At 44.6% G+C, this 19,453-nt stretch overlaps 1 protein-coding gene across 1 annotated transcript in view; it reads left to right on the top strand.

The window, feature by feature from the left end:
• The first annotated feature begins 1,825 nt into the window (after window positions 1–1,825).
• The window catches only part of PPT2 (palmitoyl-protein thioesterase 2), a 44,789-nt gene continuing 27,161 nt past the window's right edge, over window positions 1,826–19,453 (top strand). The window contains exons 1-4 of the mRNA XM_053721985.1: window positions 1,826–2,625; window positions 4,609–4,782; window positions 11,380–11,536; window positions 13,891–13,986. Of these exons, the coding sequence (XP_053577960.1) occupies window positions 4,621–4,782; window positions 11,380–11,536; window positions 13,891–13,986 (415 nt within the window). The 5' untranslated portion in view covers window positions 1,826–2,625; window positions 4,609–4,620. The remainder of the gene's footprint in view (window positions 2,626–4,608; window positions 4,783–11,379; window positions 11,537–13,890; window positions 13,987–19,453) is intronic.

Genomic DNA, 19,453 nt, shown 5'->3' with positions numbered 1-19,453 from the left:
GATAACAAGAGAAGGAAGCAAATTAAATAATAGAAGTTAATTGGAAAGTTGTTTAAAATTGTATTCTCTATCTGAATCAAGAAAGAAAAATTTTGGGTTGCATGTCCCTTTAACCCTTTCTTTTTAGTTTCTGAATTGTAAAGCTCTAACTCCCCCCACACAATTCCTTTTATGGCTTTATCTATATCTATGGTTGCTTTTGGTAGAATGCAAAATTGAATAGGGATTATCTGCTGGAGCTTGCCTAGAAGCTGTGAAGTAGACATGTGCGTTCTATTTCGTTCCGAATATAAATTCTTTCGAATTCGCCAAATTCGGAGATTCGAATTTCCGAATTACTTTAGCAATGGAACTAAACTAAAGTGAATGCATTTGTAACAAATAAATCAAAATTAGTTCAGATTTATTCGTTACATTCAAATGGCCATGGACTAATCACAATTCAGAGATTGATGAATGAGAGGAAGAGAGAGGAGAGACAGAGAGAAAATAGGGGAGAGAGCGAGAAAGAGGGAGATAGGAGGGAGATAGAGAAGGGAGAGAAAGAGGGAAAGAGAAAAGAGAGGGAAGAAGGAGAGAGAGGAGAGAGAGAGGGAGTTAATAGAGGAAATAAAGAAAGAGAGAGGAGAGAGAGAGGGGGTAAGAGAGGAAAGAAAGATAGAGAGGAGAGAGAAAAAGGGAGATAGAGAAGGGAGAGAGAAAAATGTGAGTGAGAGGAGATAGAGGAAAGAAAGAGAGAGAGGAAAGAGAGAGGGAATAAGAGGAAAGAAAGGAAGAGAGAGAGAAAGAGGGAGATGGAGAGGGGAGAGAAAGAGGGAGAGAGAAAACGTGAGTGGGAGAGGAAAGAAAGATAGAGGAGAGAGAGAGGGAGTAAGGGAGAGAAGAGAGGGAGGAGAGAGAGAGAGAGAAAAAGAGAGACAAGAGAGGGAGGTGAGAGAGGAAAGAGAGAGAGGAGAGAGGAGAAAGAGAGAAAAAGAAAGAGGGAGAGAGAGAAAAATAGAGAGAGGAAAGATAGAGAGGGAATGAAAAAGAGAAAAATAGAGAGAAAAAGAAAGAAGAGAGCGAGAGAAAGAAATAGAGAGACAGAGAGAGGGGGAGAGAGAGAGAAAACAAGAGGGGGGGGGGAGAGAAAGAGAGAGAGAATGAGGGGGAGAGAGAAAACGAGAGAGAGAGAGAGAGAGAGAGAGAGAGGGGGGGGGGGAGAGAAAGAGAGATGAAGAGGAGTGGAAGAGATGAAGAGGAGAGAGATACAGGGCAAGAAGAGACAATATGAGGGAGGAGAGAGAAATAAAAATAAATCTGATATGGAAAAAGAGAGAAAGAGAGTGAGGGGGAGAGAAGTGGAAGAGATGAAGAGGAGAGAGATACAGGGCAAGAAGAGACAATATGAGGGAGGAGAGAGAAATAAAAAGAAATCTGATATGGAAAAAGAGAGAAAGAGAATGAGTTAGAAAGGGGAAACTAAAAAGAAAGACTGATATGTTTAAGGAAAGGAGAGAGACATATATATTGCTGTAGGCTATTATCACTATATCTTATCATGTTGTGACTTTCCCTGTCTCCTTATATTTTTTTACTTTTGTAAGAGTCACAAACTGATACTACATTTGTCCAGTTGTTCCCTCTGAAAACACCTTCATAAGAAAAAATAGATTATTAAAGGCAGTGCCCGATGATTGACAGAAAAAAAATTCTAAGGTGTAGTTGCTAGGGGGAAAATGGTTACTAAGGAAGACTTGTTGCTAAGGTGTAAATGCTAAGGACGCCATCGGGTTACTAAGGAAGATGGATGGAACAGGAAGTGACGTTGAATGGAAGGGCGGGGCTTATCTGCAGCATCTGCTTACTGCAGGTTGTGTAAACAAGAGACTGTAAAGCAGAGACAGAGACTGCTGAGAGAAGCTAGAGACAGCTCAGGGAACTCATGCAGGGAGGGGAGAGACAGCTCAGGGAAATAACACAATGATAAATAGTACAGAGGGAAATATGGTCTGGAAAGATAGGGATCAATTAGATAACAACAGAGAATGAGCAGCACAAGAAGACAGTGAAAACAGACAAGGAGACAGCACAGAAGTGAGGAAAGAAACCAACAGATTAACTAGAGAGGGGAAAAGGATAGAAGAGACAGCACAAAACTAATTGGAAACAACAGAAAGCACAATAATATCTTATTATAAAATGAAAAGAGACAGCCCAAAAGATCAGTGACAATAAAAATAGAACTTCACAAAGTACAGAAAGGGATATAGAAAGTAAAAAAGAGAAGAGAGACTGCACAGTAAGGGGACTTCAGGGATAAAAAAGCCTAAGGAACTACCAAACACATCTGAGAGACTGCTCTAAAGACAGTTTAGAAAGAGAAGACCGAAAGGGAATGTTTTCCTTTACAGAAATAGCTTGAATGAGTAAATAAGAAGAGAAAAACAAGTGGGAGAGAACTGATAAACCACAATGAAGATATCAATTAGACTGTTCTGGGAATGAAGAGACACCAGAAATAATAAAGACTTCCAGGTCTCATGATAGGAATATGATACAACCAGAAAGACGGGACTCTATATGAAGGAGATCTGAGGAGGAAACAAATTCAGAGACTGTGTTCCCGAGAGAAGAGACCGCAGAGTAAGAAGAATATATATTTATCAGCTGACATATTTCCTAACTGCGCATAGATTCTCACTTTTTATTTTCAGCTTATTCAATGATTCCTTCAATATTTCAATATTTCTCAATTACAAAAGTCTGTCAGCATTTTACCTTTAGAAAGAAAGGGGTTATGGACGGAAGCTGTATTTTATCTGTAAGGGGAGGGGTTAATGGATTGATATAGTTTTATCTCTGGCAGGAATGGGGTTAATGTAAGGATCATGTGCTAGATCTGTCAGGATGGGGTTAATAGACCTGCAGTATATTATCTCTGAGAGGAGAGGGGTTAATGAACTGAGAGTATATTATCTGTGACAGAGGGGGTTAATGGATTGATGCTGTATTAGCTCTGGCAGGAGAGGGGTTAATAGTCTGACTGTATTGTGTCTGTCAGGAGAGGGGTTAAAGGCTGACAATGTTTCTGGGAGGAGAGGTTTTAATGCATTGATAATGTATGCATCACTTGCAGGAATGGGTTAATGCAATGACCTTGTATTAAATCTGTCAGTAAAGGGGTTAATGGACTGGCAGGAGACAGGTTAATAGATTGGAACTGTATTATATCTGGTTGGAGAGGGGTTAATATAAGGATGTTGTATTATATCTGGCAGAAGAGGGGTTAACAATCTGACAAAGTATTATATCTGGTAAGAATGATGTTAATGTAATGACCAGCGCTTGAAATATCCACTAATTTTCCCACCCTGTTAATGACCATGTACTACATGTCATGAGAGTCTGACAGTGTATTATCTCTGGCAGGAAACTGGTTAATAGACTGGCAGTGTATTATCTCTGGCAGGCGAGAGGTTAATAAACTAAGTGTATTATCTCTGGCAGGGGAGGGGTTATTAGACTACCAGTGTCTTATCTGGCAGAAAAGAGGTTAATTGACTGTGTCTTATCTCTGGCAGGAGAGGGGTTAATAGACTGACAGGGTATAGTCTCTGGCAGGAGAGGGGTTAAAGGGACATTGTACACTAGAACATAAATGTTTTGTAGATGATCCATTTATATAGCCCATACAGGTTTGTTTTTGTTTTTTTTTAAATGTATAGTTTTGCTTATTTTTAAATAACATTGCGCTGATTATCAGACTCCTAGCCAAGCCCCAAAGTTTTAGGAGAATACTGATGTATTCCTCCTCCAACTTGCTCCTGTTTGTGTAAAGGGTCTTTTCATATGCAGAGGAAGGGGGAGGGAGAGTGTCTATTTCCCACTTGCTGTGGGTGTTCTAGCTACTTTTTTAATAATACTAAACTGGGAGCTTCTAAGTAAATTTTTAAACGGTTTTATACTGGATTTTTATATAAGTATCTGTGCATATTCTTTATAGTAGTGTCTATTACATGCAGTTATATAAAAAATTGGTGTATACTGTCCCTTTAATAGACTGGCAGGAGAGAGGTTAATATGCCAACAGTGTAATGTCTCTGGCAGGAGAGGGGTTAATGGACTGAGGTTATATTTTCTTTGGCAGGAGAGGGGTTAATAGAATGACAATGTATTGTCTGTGGCAGAATAGGGGTAAATAAGCTGACGGTATTGTTATCTCTGGTTAAGGAATGGTTACTGCATTTCCCTCCAGCAGTGACACAGTAAAATAGATATACAGCATTTACATGTGAATGTGCCAGAGGGAACAGAAATACTTAAAAAAGGAATAACAAGTGGCAGCAGGAGAAAGGGACAGGTGTGTGAGTATAGGGGGGAGACTACAAGAGAGATCGGAGACAGCCCACGCAAGGGTAAGAGAGAAGATGGTGAGACAGGAGGGGAAGAGACCACAAGAGAGGGTATGGGAGAGAGATCACATCAGATAGGCGAGAGAAAGAGAAGCAAAGAGGGTCACACGTTACATGAAATTTGTGCCAGTGTCACTCTGATTATTGACATCGTTACAGTCATTCTCATGTCACATGTGAAGACAGACGTACAGATCTCTTTTTTGTTTTCCAGGTTGAAATAAACATGGCTACGTCCTGCTCCCTGACAATGCCCACTCTCCTAATTTCTGTGCCATTGTTTGTGTGGCTGGTAAATCCCACACTGGGCTACAAGCCCATCATTGTGGTGCACGGTCTGTTTGACAGCTCTGCCAACTTCAAGAACCTGCTGGGATATATCAATGAGGTGAGGAGGGCACTGTGTGTTTGTGGGGTTACAAGGTTGCTTACTGCTTGTATCTGTGTGAGAGGCGGCTACTGTCTGTGTGTGGGGGGCGATGCTGGTACTGCCCCTGTGTGGTATAGAGAATGGGAGGCTGGCACTGTGAGAGAGAGGGAGGCTGGCACTGTGTGAGAGAGAGGGAGGCTGGCACTGTGTGAGAGAGAGAAAGACCGGCACTGTGTGAGAGAGAGGGAGACTGGCACTGTCTGTGTGTGTGTGTGTGAGAGAGAGGGAGACTGGCACTGTGTGAGAGAGGGAGACTGTCACTGTGTGTGAGAGAGGGAGACTGTCACTGTGTGTGAGAGAGGGAGGCTGGCACTGTCTGTGTGTGTGTGTGTGAGAGAGGGAGACTGGCACTGTGTGTGAGAGAGGGAGGCTGGCACTGTCTGTGTGTGTGAGAGAGAGGGAGACTGGCACTGTGTGAGAGAGGGAGACTGGCACTGTGTGAGAGAGGGAGACTGACACTGTGTGAGAGAGGGAGACTGGCACTGTGTGAGAGAGGGAGACTGGCACTGTGTGAGAGAGGGAGACTGGCACTGTGTGAGAGAGGGAGGCTGGCACTGTGTGAGAGAGGGAGGCTGGCACTGTGTGAGAGAGGGAGGCTGGCACTGTGTGAGAGAGGGAGGCTGGCACTGTGTGATAGAGGGAGGCTGGCACTGTATTTGTGAGAGGGAGGCTGGCACTGTATTTGTGAGAGAGGGAGTCTGGCGCTGTGTGTGAGAGAGGGAGTCTGGCACTGTGTGAGAGAGGGAGTCTGGCACTGTGTGAGAGAGGGAGTCTGGCACTGTGTGAGAGAGGGAGTCTGGCACTGTGTGAGAGAGGGAGTCTGGCACTGTGTGAGAGAGGGAGTCTGGCACTGTGTGAGAGAGGGAGTCTGGCACTGTGTGAGAGAGGGAGTCTGGCACTGTGTGAGAGAGGGAGTCTGGCACTGTGTGAGAGAGGGAGTCTGGCACTGTGTGAGAGAGGGAGTCTGGCACTGTGTGAGAGAGGGAGTCTGGCACTGTGTGAGAGAGGGAGTCTGGCACTGTGTGAGAGAGGGAGTCTGGCACTGTGTGAGAGAGGGAGTCTGGCACTGTGTGAGAGAGGGAGTCTGGCACTGTGTGAGAGAGGGAGTCTGGCACTGTGTGAGAGAGGGAGTCTGGCACTGTGTGAGAGAGGGAGTCTGGCACTGTGTGAGAGAGGGAGTCTGGCACTGTATTTGTGAGAGAGGGAGGCTGGCACTGTATTTGTGAGAGAGGGAGGCTGGCACTGTGTGTGAGAGAGGGAGGCTGGCACTGTGTGAGAGAGGGAGGCTGGCACTGTGTGAGAGAGGGAGACTGGCAGTGTGTGAGAGAGAGGGAGGCTGGCAGTGTGTGAGAGAGAGGGAGGCTGGCACTGTGTGTGAGAGAGGGAGGCTGGCACTGTGTGTGAGAGAGGGAGGCTGGCACTGTATTTGTGAGAGAGGGAGGCTGGCACTGTATTTGTGAGAGAGGGAGGCTGGCACTGTGTGAGAGGGAGGCTGGCACTGTGTGAGAGGGAGGCTGGCACTGTGTGAGAGAGGGAGGCTGGCACTGTGTGTGAGATAGGGAGGTTGGCACTGTGTGTGAGAGAGGGAGGCTGGCACTGTATTTGTGAGAAAGGGAGGCTGGCACTGTGTGAGAGAGAGGGAGTCTGGCGCTGTGTGAGAGAGGGAGTCTGGCACTGTGTGAGAGAGGGAGTCTGGCACTGTGTGAGAGAGGGAGTCTGGCACTGTGTGAGAGAGGGAGTCTGGCACTGTGTGAGAGAGGGAGTCTGGCACTGTGTGAGAGAGGGAGTCTGGCACTGTGTGAGAGAGGGAGTCTGGCACTGTGTGAGAGAGGGAGTCTGGCACTGTGTGAGAGAGGGAGTCTGGCACTGTGTGAGAGAGGGAGTCTGGCACTGTGTGAGAGAGGGAGTCTGGCACTGTGTGAGAGAGGGAGTCTGGCACTGTGTGAGAGAGGGAGTCTGGCACTGTGTGAGAGAGGGAGTCTGGCACTGTGTGAGAGAGGGAGTCTGGCACTGTGTGAGAGAGGGAGTCTGGCACTGTGTGAGAGAGGGAGTCTGGCACTGTGTGAGAGAGGGAGGCTGGCACTGTGTGAGAGAGGGAGGCTGGCACTGTGTGAGAGAGGGAGGCTGGCACTGTGTGAGAGAGGGAGGCTGGCACTGTGTGTGAGAGAGGGAGGCTGGCAGTGTGTGTGAGAGAGGGAGGCTGGCAGTGTGTGTGAGAGAGGGAGGCTGGCAGTGTGTGTGAGAGAGGGAGGCTGGCACTGTATTTGTGAGAGAGGGAGGCTGGCACTGTATTTGTGAGAGAGGGAGGCTGGCACTGTATTTGTGTGAGAGGGAGGCTGGCACTGTGTGAGAGGGAGGCTGGCACTGTGTGAGAGAGGGAGGCTGGCACTGTGTGTGAGATAGGGAGGTTGGCACTGTGTGTGAGAGAGGGAGGCTGGCACTGTATTTGTGAGAGAGGGAGGCTGGCACTGTGTGAGAGAGAGGGAGGCTGGCGCTGTGTGTGAGAGAGGGAGGCTGGCACTATATTTGTGAGAGAGGGAGGCTGGCACTGTATTTGTGAGAGGGAGGCTGGCACTGTATTTGTGAGAGGGAGGCTGGCACTGTGTGTGAAAGAGGGAGGCTGGCACTGTGTGTGAAAGAGGGAGACTGGCACTGTGTGTGAGAGAGGGAGGCTGGCATTGTGTGTGAGAGAGGGAGGCTGGCATTGTGTGTGAGAGAGGGAGGCTGGCACTGTGTGTGAGAGAGGGAGGCTGGCACTGTGTGTGAGAGAGGGAGGCTGGCACTGTGTGTGAGAGAGGGAGGCTGGCACTGTATTTGTGAGAGAGGGAGGCTGGCACTGTATTTGTGAGAGAGGGAGGCTGGCACTGTGTGAGAGAGGGAGGCTGGCACTGTGTGAGAGAGGGAGGCTGGCACTGTGTGAGAGAGGGAGGCTGGCACTGTATTTGTGAGAGAGGGAGGCTGGCACTGTATTTGTGAGAGAGGGAGGCTGGCACTGTATTTGTGAGAGAGGGAGGCTGGCACTGTATTTGTGAGAGAGGGAGGCTGGCACTGTGTGAGAGAGAGAGAGGGAGACTGGCACTGTCTGTGTGCGTGAGAGAAAGGGAGGCTGGCACTGTGTGTGAGAGAGGGAGGCTGGCACTTTGTGAGAGAGGGAGGTTGGCACTGTATTTGTGAGAGAGAGAGGCTAGCATTGTGTGAGAGAGGGAGGCTGGCACTGTGCGAGAGAGAGAGGGAGACTGGCACTGTCTGTGTGCGTGAGAGAAAGGGAGGCTGACGCTGTGTGTGTGAGAGGGAGGCTGGCACTGTATGAGAGAGGGAGGCTGGCATTGTGTGTGAGAGAGGGAGGCGGGCACTGTATTTGTGAGAGGGAGGCTGGCACTGTATTTGTGAGAGAGGGAGGCTGGCATTGTGTGAGAGAGGGAGGCTGGCACTGTACGAGAGAAAGAGGGAGACTGGCACTGTCTGTGTGCGTGAGAGAAAGGGAGGTTGACCCTGTGTGTGAGAGAGGGAGGCTGGCACTGTGTGTGAGAGGCAGGCTGGCACTGTATTTGTGAGAGAGGGAGGCTGGCACTATATTTGTGAGAGAGGGAGGCTGGCACTGTATTTGTGAGAGAGGGAGACTGGCACTGTATTTGTGAGAGAGGGAGACTGGCACTGTGTGTGAGAGGGAGGCTGGCACTGTGTGTGAGAGGGAGGCTGGCACTGTGTGTGAGAGGGAGGCTGGCACTGTGTGTGAGAGGGAGGCTGGCACTGTGTGTGAGAGGCAGGCTGGCACTATATTTGTGAGAGAGGGAGGCTGGCACTATATTTGTGAGAGAGGGAGGCTGGCACTATATTTGTGAGAGAGGGAGGCTGGCACTGTGTGTGTGAGAGAGGGAGGCTGGCACTGTGTGTGAGAGAGGGAGGCTGGCTCTGTGTGTGTGTGTGTGTGTGTGAGAGAGAGAGGGAGGCTGGCTCTGTATGTGTGTGTGTATGTGTGTGTGAGAGAGGGAGGCTGGCACTGTCTGACTGTGTGTGTGTGTGAGAGAGGGAGGCTGGCATTATCTGTGTGTGTGTGTGTGTGATAGAGAGGGAGGCTGGCACTATCTGTGTGTGTGTGAGAGAGGGAGGCTGGCACTGTCTGTGTGTGTGTGTGTGTGTGAGAGAGAGAGAGAGGGAGGCTGGCTCTGTGTGTGTGTGTGTGTGAGAGAGAGAGAGAGAGGGAGGCTGGCTCTGTATGTGTGTGTGTATGTGTGTGTGAGAGAGGGAGGCTGGCACTGTCTGACTGTGTGTGTGTGTGAGAGAGGGAGGCTGGCATTATCTGTGTGTGTGTGTGTGTGATAGAGAGGGAGGCTGGCACTATCTGTGTGTGTGTGTGAGAGAGGGAGGCTGGCACTGTCTGTGTGTGTTCATGTGTGTGTGTGTGTGATAGAGAGGAAGGCTGGCATTGTCTACATGAAAGAGAGAGAGGGGGAGACTGGTACTGTCTGTGAGTGAGAGAGAGAGGAAGGCTGGCACTGTCTGTGTATGAATGAGAGAGAGTGAGTGTGAGAGAGGAAGGCTGGCACTGTCTGTGTATGAATGAGAGAGAGTGAGAGAGAGTAAGGCTGGCACTGTCTGTGTGTGTGAGAAAGAGAGGAAAGCTGGCATTGTCTGTGCATGAATGAGAGAGAGGGGGGGCTGGCACTGTCTGAGTGAGAGAGTGGGAAGCTGGCACTATCTGTGTGAAATAGAGAGAGAGGGAGGTTGGCAATGTCTGTGTGAGAGTGAGAGATAGGGAGGCTGGCAGTGTCTGTGTGTGGGAGTCTTGTGCTACCTGAGTGTGAGAGAGGGAGGGATGCTGGCATTATCTATGTGTGAGAGGGTATGCTTACACTGTGTGAGGGATAGGGGGTGCTGGCGTTGCCAGTGTGTGTGAGAGATAGGGGTGCTGGCATTTGCCAGTGTGTGTGAGAGGGGGTGCTGGCATTGTCAGTCTATGTGAGAGATAGTGGATGTTGGCATTGCCAGTGTGTGTGTGAGAGATAGGGGGTGCTGGCTTTGCCAGTGTGTGTGAGAGATAGGGGGTGCTGGCGTTGCCAGTGTGTGTGAGAGATAGGGGTGCTGGCATTTGCCAGTGTGTGTGAGAGGGGGTGCTGGCATTGTCAGTCTATGTGAGAGATAGTGGATGTTGGCATTGCCAGTGTGTGTGTGAGAGATAGGGGGTGCTGGCTTTGCCAGTGTGTGAGAGATAGGGAATGCTGGCTTTGCCAGTGTGTGTGAGAGATATGGGGTTCTGGCATTGCCAGTGTGTGTGAGAGATATGGGGTGCTGGCATTGCCAGTGTGTGTGAGAAAGGGGGGTGCTGGCATTGCCAGTGTGTGTGAGATAGGGGGGTGCTGGCATTGCCAGTGTGTGTGTGAGAGATAGGGGGTGCTGACATTGCCAGTGTGTGTGTGTGTGTCAGAGAGATAGGGGGTGCTGACATTGCCAGTGTGTGTGTGTGTGTGTGAGAGAGATAGGGGGTGCTGGCATTGCCAGTGTGTGTGTGTGTGAGAGAGAGATAGGGGGTGCTGGCATTGCCAGTGTGTGTGTGTGAGAGATAGGGGGTGCTGGCATTGCCAGTGTGTGTGTGTGAGAGAGAGATAGGGGGTGCTGGCATTGCCAGTGTGTGTGTTTGTGAGAGAGATAGGGGGTGCTGGCATTGCCAGTGTGTGTGTTTGTGAGAGAGATAGGGGGTGCTGGCATTGCCAGTGTGTGTGTGTGAGAGAGATAGGGGGTGCTGGTATTGCCAGTGTGTGTGTATGAGAGAGAGATAGGGGGTGCTGGCATTGCCAGTGTGTGTGTGTGAGACAGATATAGGGGGTGCTCATATTGCCAGTGTGTGTGTGTGAGAGAGATATAGGGGGTGCTGGCATTGCCAGTGTGTGTGTGAGAGATATAGGGGGTGCTGGCATTGCCAGTGTGTGTGAGAGAGAGATAGGGGGTGCTGGCATTGCCAGTGTGTGTGTGTGAGACAGATATAGGGGGTGCTGGCATTGCTAGTGTGTGTGAGAGAGATATAGGGGGTGCTGGCATTGCCAGTGTGTGTGTGAGAGAGATATAGGGGGTGCTGGCATTGCCAGTGTGTGTGTGTGAGAGAGATATAGGGGGTGCTGGCATTGCCAGTGTGTGTGTGTGAGAGATATAGGGGGTGCTGGCATTGCCAGTGTGTGTGTGTGTGACAGATATAGGGGGTGCTGGCATTGCCAGTGTGTGTGTGTGTGACAGATATAGGGGGTGCTGGCATTGCCAGTGTGTGTGTGTGAGACAGATATAGGGGGTGCTGGCATTGCCAGTGTGTGTGTGAGACAGATATAGGGGTGCTGGCATTGCCAGTGTGTGTGTGAGACAGATATAGGGGTGCTGGCATTGCCAGTGTGTGTGTGAGACAGATATAGGGGTGCTGGCATTGCCAGTGTGTGTGAGAGAGAGAGATAGGGGGTGCTTGCATTGCCAGTGTGTGTGTGTGTGAGAGAGAGATAGGGAAACTGGCACTGCTTGAGGGGTACATTAATTCTCTGATTTCTAACTTGCACTCTCCATCTCTCCGCACAGTCTCACCCCGGTACCAATGTCTCGATTATAGATCTGTTTGACCACAGGGAGAGTTTGCAGCCGCTTTGGAAACAGGTGGAGGGTTTTAAAGAGGCAATTTACCCAATCATGCAGAACGCAGGCAGGGATGGGGTACACCTGCTGTGCTATTCCCAGGGTGAGTGTGCACTTCTTCTCATTATGTTTGTGTGTGAGTGTCTCTCTCTCTCGCTTTCTCGCTCTCTCACTCTCTTGCTTTCTCTCTCTCGCTTTCTCTCTCTCTCGCTTTCTCTCTTTCGTTTTTTCTCTCTCTCTCTCGCTTTTTCTCTCTCTCTCTCTCTCGCTTTTTCTCTCTCTCTCTCTCGCTTTTTCTCTCTCTCTCTCGCTTTTTCTCTCTCTCTCGCTTTTTCTCTCTCTCTCTCTCGCTTTTTCTCTCTCTCTCTCTCTCGCTTTCTCTCTCTCTCTCGCTTTCTCTCTCTCTCGCTTTGTCTCTCGCTTTCTCGCGCTTTCTCTCACTCTCGCTTTCTCTTTCTCTCTCTTTCTCTCTCTCTCTCGCTCTCTTTCTCTCTCTCTCGCTCGCGCTCTCTCTTTTTCTCTCTCTCGCTCTCTCTCTCTTGCTCTCTCTCTTTCTCTCTTGCTCTCTCTTTCTCTCTCGCTCTCTCTTTCTCTCTCGCTCTCTCTCTTTTTCTCTCTCTCTCTCTCGCTCTCTCTCTTTTTCTCTCTCGCTCTGTCTCTCTCTCTTGTGCTCTCTCGCGCTCTCTCTTTCTCTCTCTCACGCTCTCTCTTTCTCTCTCTCGCTCTCTCTCTTTCTCTCGCTCTCTCGCTCTCTCTCGCTCTCTCGCTCTCTCTCGCTCTCTCTTTCTCTCGCTCTCTTTCTTTCTTTCTCTCTCTCTCTCTTTCTTTCTCTCTCTCTCTCTCTGTCTTTTCTGCCTCAGAGGTGGCGGACTAGTTAAGGAGCATCGGTCTTAGGACCGCTGCTTCTTAAAGGGACACTGTACCCAAAATTTTTCTTTCGTGATTCAGATTGAGCATGAAATTTTAAGCAACTTTCTAATTTACTCCTATTATCAAATTTTCTTCATTCTCTTGGTATCTTTATTTGAAATGCAAGAATGTAAGTTTAGATGCCGGACCATTTTTGGTGAACAACCTGGGATGTCCTTGCTGATTGGTGGATAAATTCATCCACCAATAAAAAAGTGCTGTCCAGAGTACTGAAACCAAAAAAAAGCTTAGATGCCTTCTTTTTCAAATAATGATAGCAAGAGAACAAAGAAAATGGATAATAGGAGTAAATTAGAAAGTTGCTTAAAATTGCATGCTCTTTCTGAATTACAAAAGAAAAAATTTGGGTTCAGTGTCCCTTTAACTTCTGCTTCAGGCGGAACTGAAGTGGAGTGGGTCGGAAGCAGCATCCGCTACGTCATAAATCGACCCCTTCGTCTCTTTCTCTCTGTCCCTCTCATTCTGTCTCACACTCTGTCTTTCTCTCATTCTGTCTCACACTCTGTCTTTCTCTCATTCTGTCTCACACTCTGTCTTTCTCTCATTCTGTCTCACACTCTGTCTTTCTCTCATTCTGTCTCACACTCTGTCTTTCTCTCATTCTGTCTCACACTCTGTCTTTCTCTCATTCTGTCTCACACTCTGTCTTTCTCTCATTCTGTCTCACACTCTGTCTTTCTCTCATTCTGTCTCACACTCTGTCTTTCTCTCCTTCTCTCTCTTTCTCCCCCTTCCTCCGTTTTCATGTTTGCTTTGCCTTGCCCAGTGTTTCTATCCAGAACAACTCCTCCTTTAGGATCCATCTCACTCCTGCTGCAGGATTTCCATCACATGACACACACAGACACCTGCTACACGTGGGGACGTGCCAGTGACACACTTAATTACACCGCTGCTCGGTCACACGGTCATGTTACATTCCATTCTCATGTCAAATCTGAGTCCTCCTCCCTGTTCTTTTCTTATGTTTTCTATTCAGGGTGCTCTTCTTCCGCATTTTTTACAATTAAAGGGTTATTATAGTGACATATTATTCATTAGAACATGTCAATTTAGCACTACTGATCCTGCAAGTCTATGTGTTTAAAAGGGGCAGTCAACCTCTGTGATTACCTTGTATTGAAGCCTCTGCAGACTACCCCCTTATTTCAGTTCTTTTGACAGACTTGCATTTTATCCAATCAGTGCTGACTCATAGATAACACTACAAGAGTCAAAATGCACCAAGATAAAAGGTGGCCTTCAAGGGCTTAGAAATTAGCATATAAGTTTACCAAGGTGTAGTTTTCAACAAAGAATACCAAGAGAACAAAGCTCATATATGCTTCTGCATTGTTGCTCTTTTGATAAAGGACACCAAGAGAATGAAGCCAATTTGATAACAGAAGTAAATTTTCATGCTCTATGTGAATATTGAATGACAAAGTTTAGGTATCAAGTCCGTGTCATTCATTTATGTGGATTTTAATTTTGATTTTAGTTTCGTTTTTTTCTCTCCCTCACTCTCTTTTTTTCCAATTTCTCCAGGAGGATTAATTTGCCGTGGGCTTCTACAGACTATGCCCGATCATAATGTTGATACCTTCATATCTCTCTCCTCCCCTCAGATGGGACAGTATGGAGGTGAGACATACAATTTTTTTTTAGCTTTTATTGTGATTTTTTATTAAAGATTTTGAGAATGTTGTTTTATTTTGGAGCTATGTTCAACCCTTTCATGTCAGGTCTAATTTGTCGACATCGGAACAACGTGTATACGATCACGATATTTCAATGATGGGATCCGGTCAGGGGGGTGTACCTATGATGCTAAGCACGCCCTCCAGGCCGCGATCCCATTCTGGAAGCGCTGTTGGCTTTCAGTACAGCCAAACGGCTTGGGCGTTCAATGCCGTCCTAACGGCGCTAAAGCCCAGCGCAGTTAGTACGGCATGGAACTTTCTAAGGTCAGGAAGGGGTTAATGAATTCAGTGAATATGAAATATAAATAAAAAAAAACGAATAAATAGTATAGTATTGATGATGAACCAGTCTCCAGGAGGTGGCCATTTGCACCTATTAATAAATGGCCAAAATGCCCACCCCTACTCAGGTATATGTCATTATTCCGTTTTTTTTTTTTTTTTTTTTTTTTAAATAAAGAAGCTGTATGAGAACAAATAAGAAATTGATAATACAGCATTGCAATGTTTACATAGTATTAAAAGCAATCAAGAATATTTAAGATATTGTATATAGAGAGAATTGTGGTTATAATAATTAAAGGACCAGTAGATTTGCATAACTAACAAATGCATGATAAAAAGACAATGCAATAGCACTTAGTCTAAACTTTGAATGAGTAGAAGATTTTTTTCTGACACATTTCAAAGTCCTGTCTATTTCCACTCCTTCTGTATCATGTGACAGCCGTCAGCCAATCACAAATGCACATACGTATAGTCTGTGAATTCTTGCACATGCTCAGTAAGAGCTGGTGACTCAAAAAGTGTAAATATAAAAAGACTGTGCACAATTTGTTATTGGAAGTAAATTGAGAAAGTTGTTTAAAATTGCTGCTCTATCCGAAACACAAAAGTTTAATTTTCACGATTGTCCCTTTTAAAGGAGGTGCAAAAACAAACAAAACCTGTTTAATAAGCAGCCAGTTGCATGGATTTTCGGACTCCATTTTTTCCCTATTTGGAAGGAAGGGGTCAGGAGGGAAGGGAATTGGTTTTAGTGTCCCTTTAAGACTGTAAATCAAATTCCAAGTCAATGCATTCATAAGAACCAACCCACAGACATATATCTATATATTTGTGCAAGTTGAATTTGAAATACATAGCAGTTTAAAATTTGATCAGAAGCATTTTTACAATATACAACAACATGAACTTTTATTGTTAGTGCAAGAAAGCAATTGGAAACTTTTTTTTATTGTATGCTCGGTCTGAATCATAAAAGAACATATTTGGGTTTCATATCCCTTTAACAATGCCTATATATTCCTCTTATAATTTTCTGATTGGCCGTTTTGGGTAGCTAAGTGCCAGCTGATTGGCTGTAGTTGGCGGTTAGGTGCACAGCTGATTTTATTTTATTATTATTTCACAAAAAAGGCTTAGTTCCCTCCCCACCCATGTGTGTGCTTTTATATTTCTCATATATGAAGCATTTTCATTTCATTTTATTTTTTTTAATCATAAGATTTCCTTTCATATGTAATTTAAAAGGACACCAAAGCCTAAATTAATTTGATTGGCTGATACCTGTCACATGATACAGGAGGCTGGCGAATTGAAGTATTTTTTTAAATTTTTGCACTTGTTGGCTTTGCAAATTATACTGTTTTTATTGGTCCTTCAAAAAGTACTAAACATACATCAAATTAAAATGCTGCATATATAAGAAAATGAAATACAACATCCTGTATTTGTAATAAAAAAAAAAGTCTTATTACAACATAAGTGAGACTATTCTTGGACTTCACATCAAATATTTTATTAGTATTTATTTATAAAGCACCAACATAATACACAGTTGTGCAGTACAATAATGAAGACATTTGTATGAATAATACAGGGTACTGGGCCCTGTGCGTGAGACGCAGATTGCTGTAAACCTCCGTTACATGAGATGATGGACTCGTGAGCTTACGTTCTAATCTAAAGGAACTGCACAAGTTGACTTGATCAGGAGGAATCAAAACCTTTGAGCAGATATGTTTTTAAGGAACCTTTAAACTTTCAGTTCTGGAAAAAATCTTGTAGACGGGAGTTTGAGGAAATAGTGAGAGGTGTAAAGAGAAGAAGTAGGTTGCGGGCACAGCGTGGCGTGTAGGTAGGAGACGGGAGTTTGAGGAAATAATGAGAGGTGTAAAGAGAAGAAGTAGGTTGCGGGCACAGCGTGGCGTGTAGGTAGGAGGCTATTTGTAGATAAGGGCAAAGACAAAGGGAGGGTGTGAAGTGTTAATGAGAGATTGTATGGTATGGGCAAGAGTTTGACTTGTATTCTTTATGCTAGCGGAAGGTAATGGTGGAATTGGCAGACGGTTCTAGTGGTGCACAAGAAGTATAGATCCAATACTATATGACCTTTAGGGACCGATTATGTAAAGCTCTCTGGACTTGTGAAGCTCCTGTTGTAATTTTCTAGAGGCAGTTTTTACCTTGAGAACAGTGCGTCTCACAAAGGGGTGTTACCTGCTTTTACGTAAAGGTGATTACGTGACGCTTTTACGTATGTGAAGGTGATGCTTACATTACATTAGGGCTCACAAAAAATCATAATTTAAAGGGACAGTCTACTGCAGAATTTGTATTGTTTTAAAAGATAATTCCTTTATTACTCATTACCCAGTTTTGCATAACCAACACTGTTATATTAATATACTTTTTATCTCTGTGATTACCTTGTATCTAAACCTCTGCAGACTGCCCCTTATCTCAGTTCTTTTTACAGACATGCATTTTAGCTAATCAGTGTTGACTCATAAATAACTCCACGCGAGTGAGCACAATGTTATTTATATGGCACCTATGAATTAGCACTGTCCTCTGTGAATTCTCTAAAACAGGGAAACAAGGGGGCTGTGAATTCTCTCTAAAAAAAAAAAAAAAAGCGCTGTCCCTGTGATTTGTACAAATTTTACAGTGTTTTTATTTTTTTGTTTTTGCATCTGCTGTGTAGTTTTATTACCATGTGTCTTTTTCCATAAAATTTGATTTTGACAAAGCAATTATTACAATTTTTCCCCAAATATTTCATTTATTCATTTTATACGATTTTAAAAGAGACAATTTAGTCAAAATTAAACGTTCATGATTCAGATAGGGAATGCAATTTTAAACAACTTTCCAATTTACATTTATTAAATTAAATTTGCTTTGTTCTTTTGGTATTCTTAGTTGAAAGCTAAACCTAGGTAGGCTCATATGCTAATTTCTAAGCACTTGAAAGCCCCCTCTTATCTTAGTGCATTTTGATGTTTTTTGCAGCTACACAATGCTAGTTCATGTGTGCAACACTGTGCTCTCTCCCGTGGAGTAATTTATAAGTCAGCACTGATTGGCTAAAATACAAGTCTGTCAAAAGAACTGAAATAAGGGGGCAGTCTGCAGAGGCTTAGATACAAGATAATCACAGAGGTAAAAAGTATATTAATATAACTGTGTTGGTTATGCAAAACTGGGGAATGGGTAATAAAGGGATTATCTATCTTTTAAACAATAACAATTCTGGAGTAGACTGTCCCTTTGTTTTATTTGTACTTTGCTTCATAGACGTTATTTGAGCTGCGTGATGTTAACACTAATTAAAGCACTGTTAGTTATTTTTCCTTTGGTGCATATAAAACGCGTTTTACTTTTTGTTTGTGAAAACTGCACTTACTATAGCAGCTTCTTTAGATGACAAACGCGTGGGACTCTCTCCTGCAATAGATCTGTTGTCTTTATCATACAGCGAGCACTTATCCTTCTCTATCAGTTGTTTGCAAACTTGTGTTGGCTTCACTATCAATTTAAACATCTTTAGAGAAACTGACTTGTGTAACTGCTGTTCTTTCTTTAACATAAGTATTTTTTTAAAGGGACAGTAAAGTCAAAATTAAACGTTCATGATTCAGAAACGGCATGTAATTTTATACAAAGTTCCAATATATATTTTATTATCTAATTTGCTTGGTTCTCTTGATATCCATTGTTGAAAAGCATACCTAGGTAGGCTCAGGCGCAGTAGTGCACTGGGAGTTAGCGGCTGATTGGTGGGTTCAACCATATGCCTCTTGATATTCGGTCACCCAATGTGTTCAGCTTATTCCCAGTAGTGCACTCCCGCACGCTGAAGCTGACTTAAAGGGATAGTAAACCCCAAAATTTTCTTTTATGGTGCAGATAGAACATGCAATTTTAAACAACTTTGCAATTTAATTCTATTATCAAATTTTCTTCATTCTCTTGTTATCCATTGCTGAAGGGACAGCACTGCACTACAGACAGGAAGCTGAACATATCTATTTAGCCAATCACAAGAGACAAATGTGCGCAGGCACCAATCAGCAGCTAGCTCCCACTAGTGTATGATATGTGCATATTCATTTTTTAACAAGGGATAGCAAGAGAACGAAGCACATTTAAAAATAGAAGTGAATTTAAAAGTGTCTTAAAATGACATCATCTGTCTGAATCATGCAGGTTTAATTTTGACTTTCCTATCCCTTTTAAAGGGATATGAAACCCTATTTTATTTTATAATTCAGATAGAGCAGCAATTTTAAATCTAATTTACTCCTATTATCATTTTTTTCTCCGCTCTCTTGCTATCATTATTTGAAAAGCAGTAATGTAATCTTAGGAGCTGGCCCATTTTTGGTTCAGGACCCGGATAGCACTTGCTGATTGGTTGCTAAATGTAGCTTACATTCCTGCTTTTTCAAATAAAGGTACCAAGAAAAACGAAGAAAATTTGATAATAGGAGTAAATTAGAAAGTTGCTTAACATTGCATGCTCTATCTGAATCATGAAAGAAAAAAAAATGTGGGTTTAATGTCCCTTTTAAGCTATTTTCTTTTTATTCTTTTACATTTAATGTGCATTTACAAATTACCTTTTGTCAAGCCCCTGATGTTTGGAGAAGGGAGGGGGTTTGCTGCAGAGGAAGTAAATTTCTTTTCAGGTCTTTTTTTGGCCGACTGTTTGTCGTTGACAGGAATGTGTTTGACAGAGTTTTTCAGACATCTGTCACAGTGTACGAGTATTTCCTCTGATCTTAGACTGACGAACCCGTAGACCTTCAGTAACCTTGTTCTCATGTAACTTAAACAACCCTGAAGCTAATATGATTTATAATTGTTCTTCAGGCTTCCAGCTTTTCGTCATTACACAAACTGTATTTTGTATTTTATTGTTAGGAAACATTTCAGAATTCAGCTATTAAAGGGACACTCAATCAAAATTAAACTGTCATTATTCAGATAGAGCAGCCATTTTAAACAACTTTCCAATTTACTTCCATTAACTAAATGTGCACAGTCTTTTTATATTTAAACTTTTTGAGTCAACAGCTCCTACTGAGCATGTGCAAGAATAAATGTGTATGCATTTGTGA

This window comes from Bombina bombina, chromosome 7 (assembly GCF_027579735.1).
Source record: "Bombina bombina isolate aBomBom1 chromosome 7, aBomBom1.pri, whole genome shotgun sequence".
NCBI lineage: Eukaryota > Metazoa > Chordata > Amphibia > Anura > Bombinatoridae > Bombina > Bombina bombina.
Note: the sequence above shows the minus strand (reverse complement) of the source record. Positions and strands in the feature narration are given on the sequence as shown.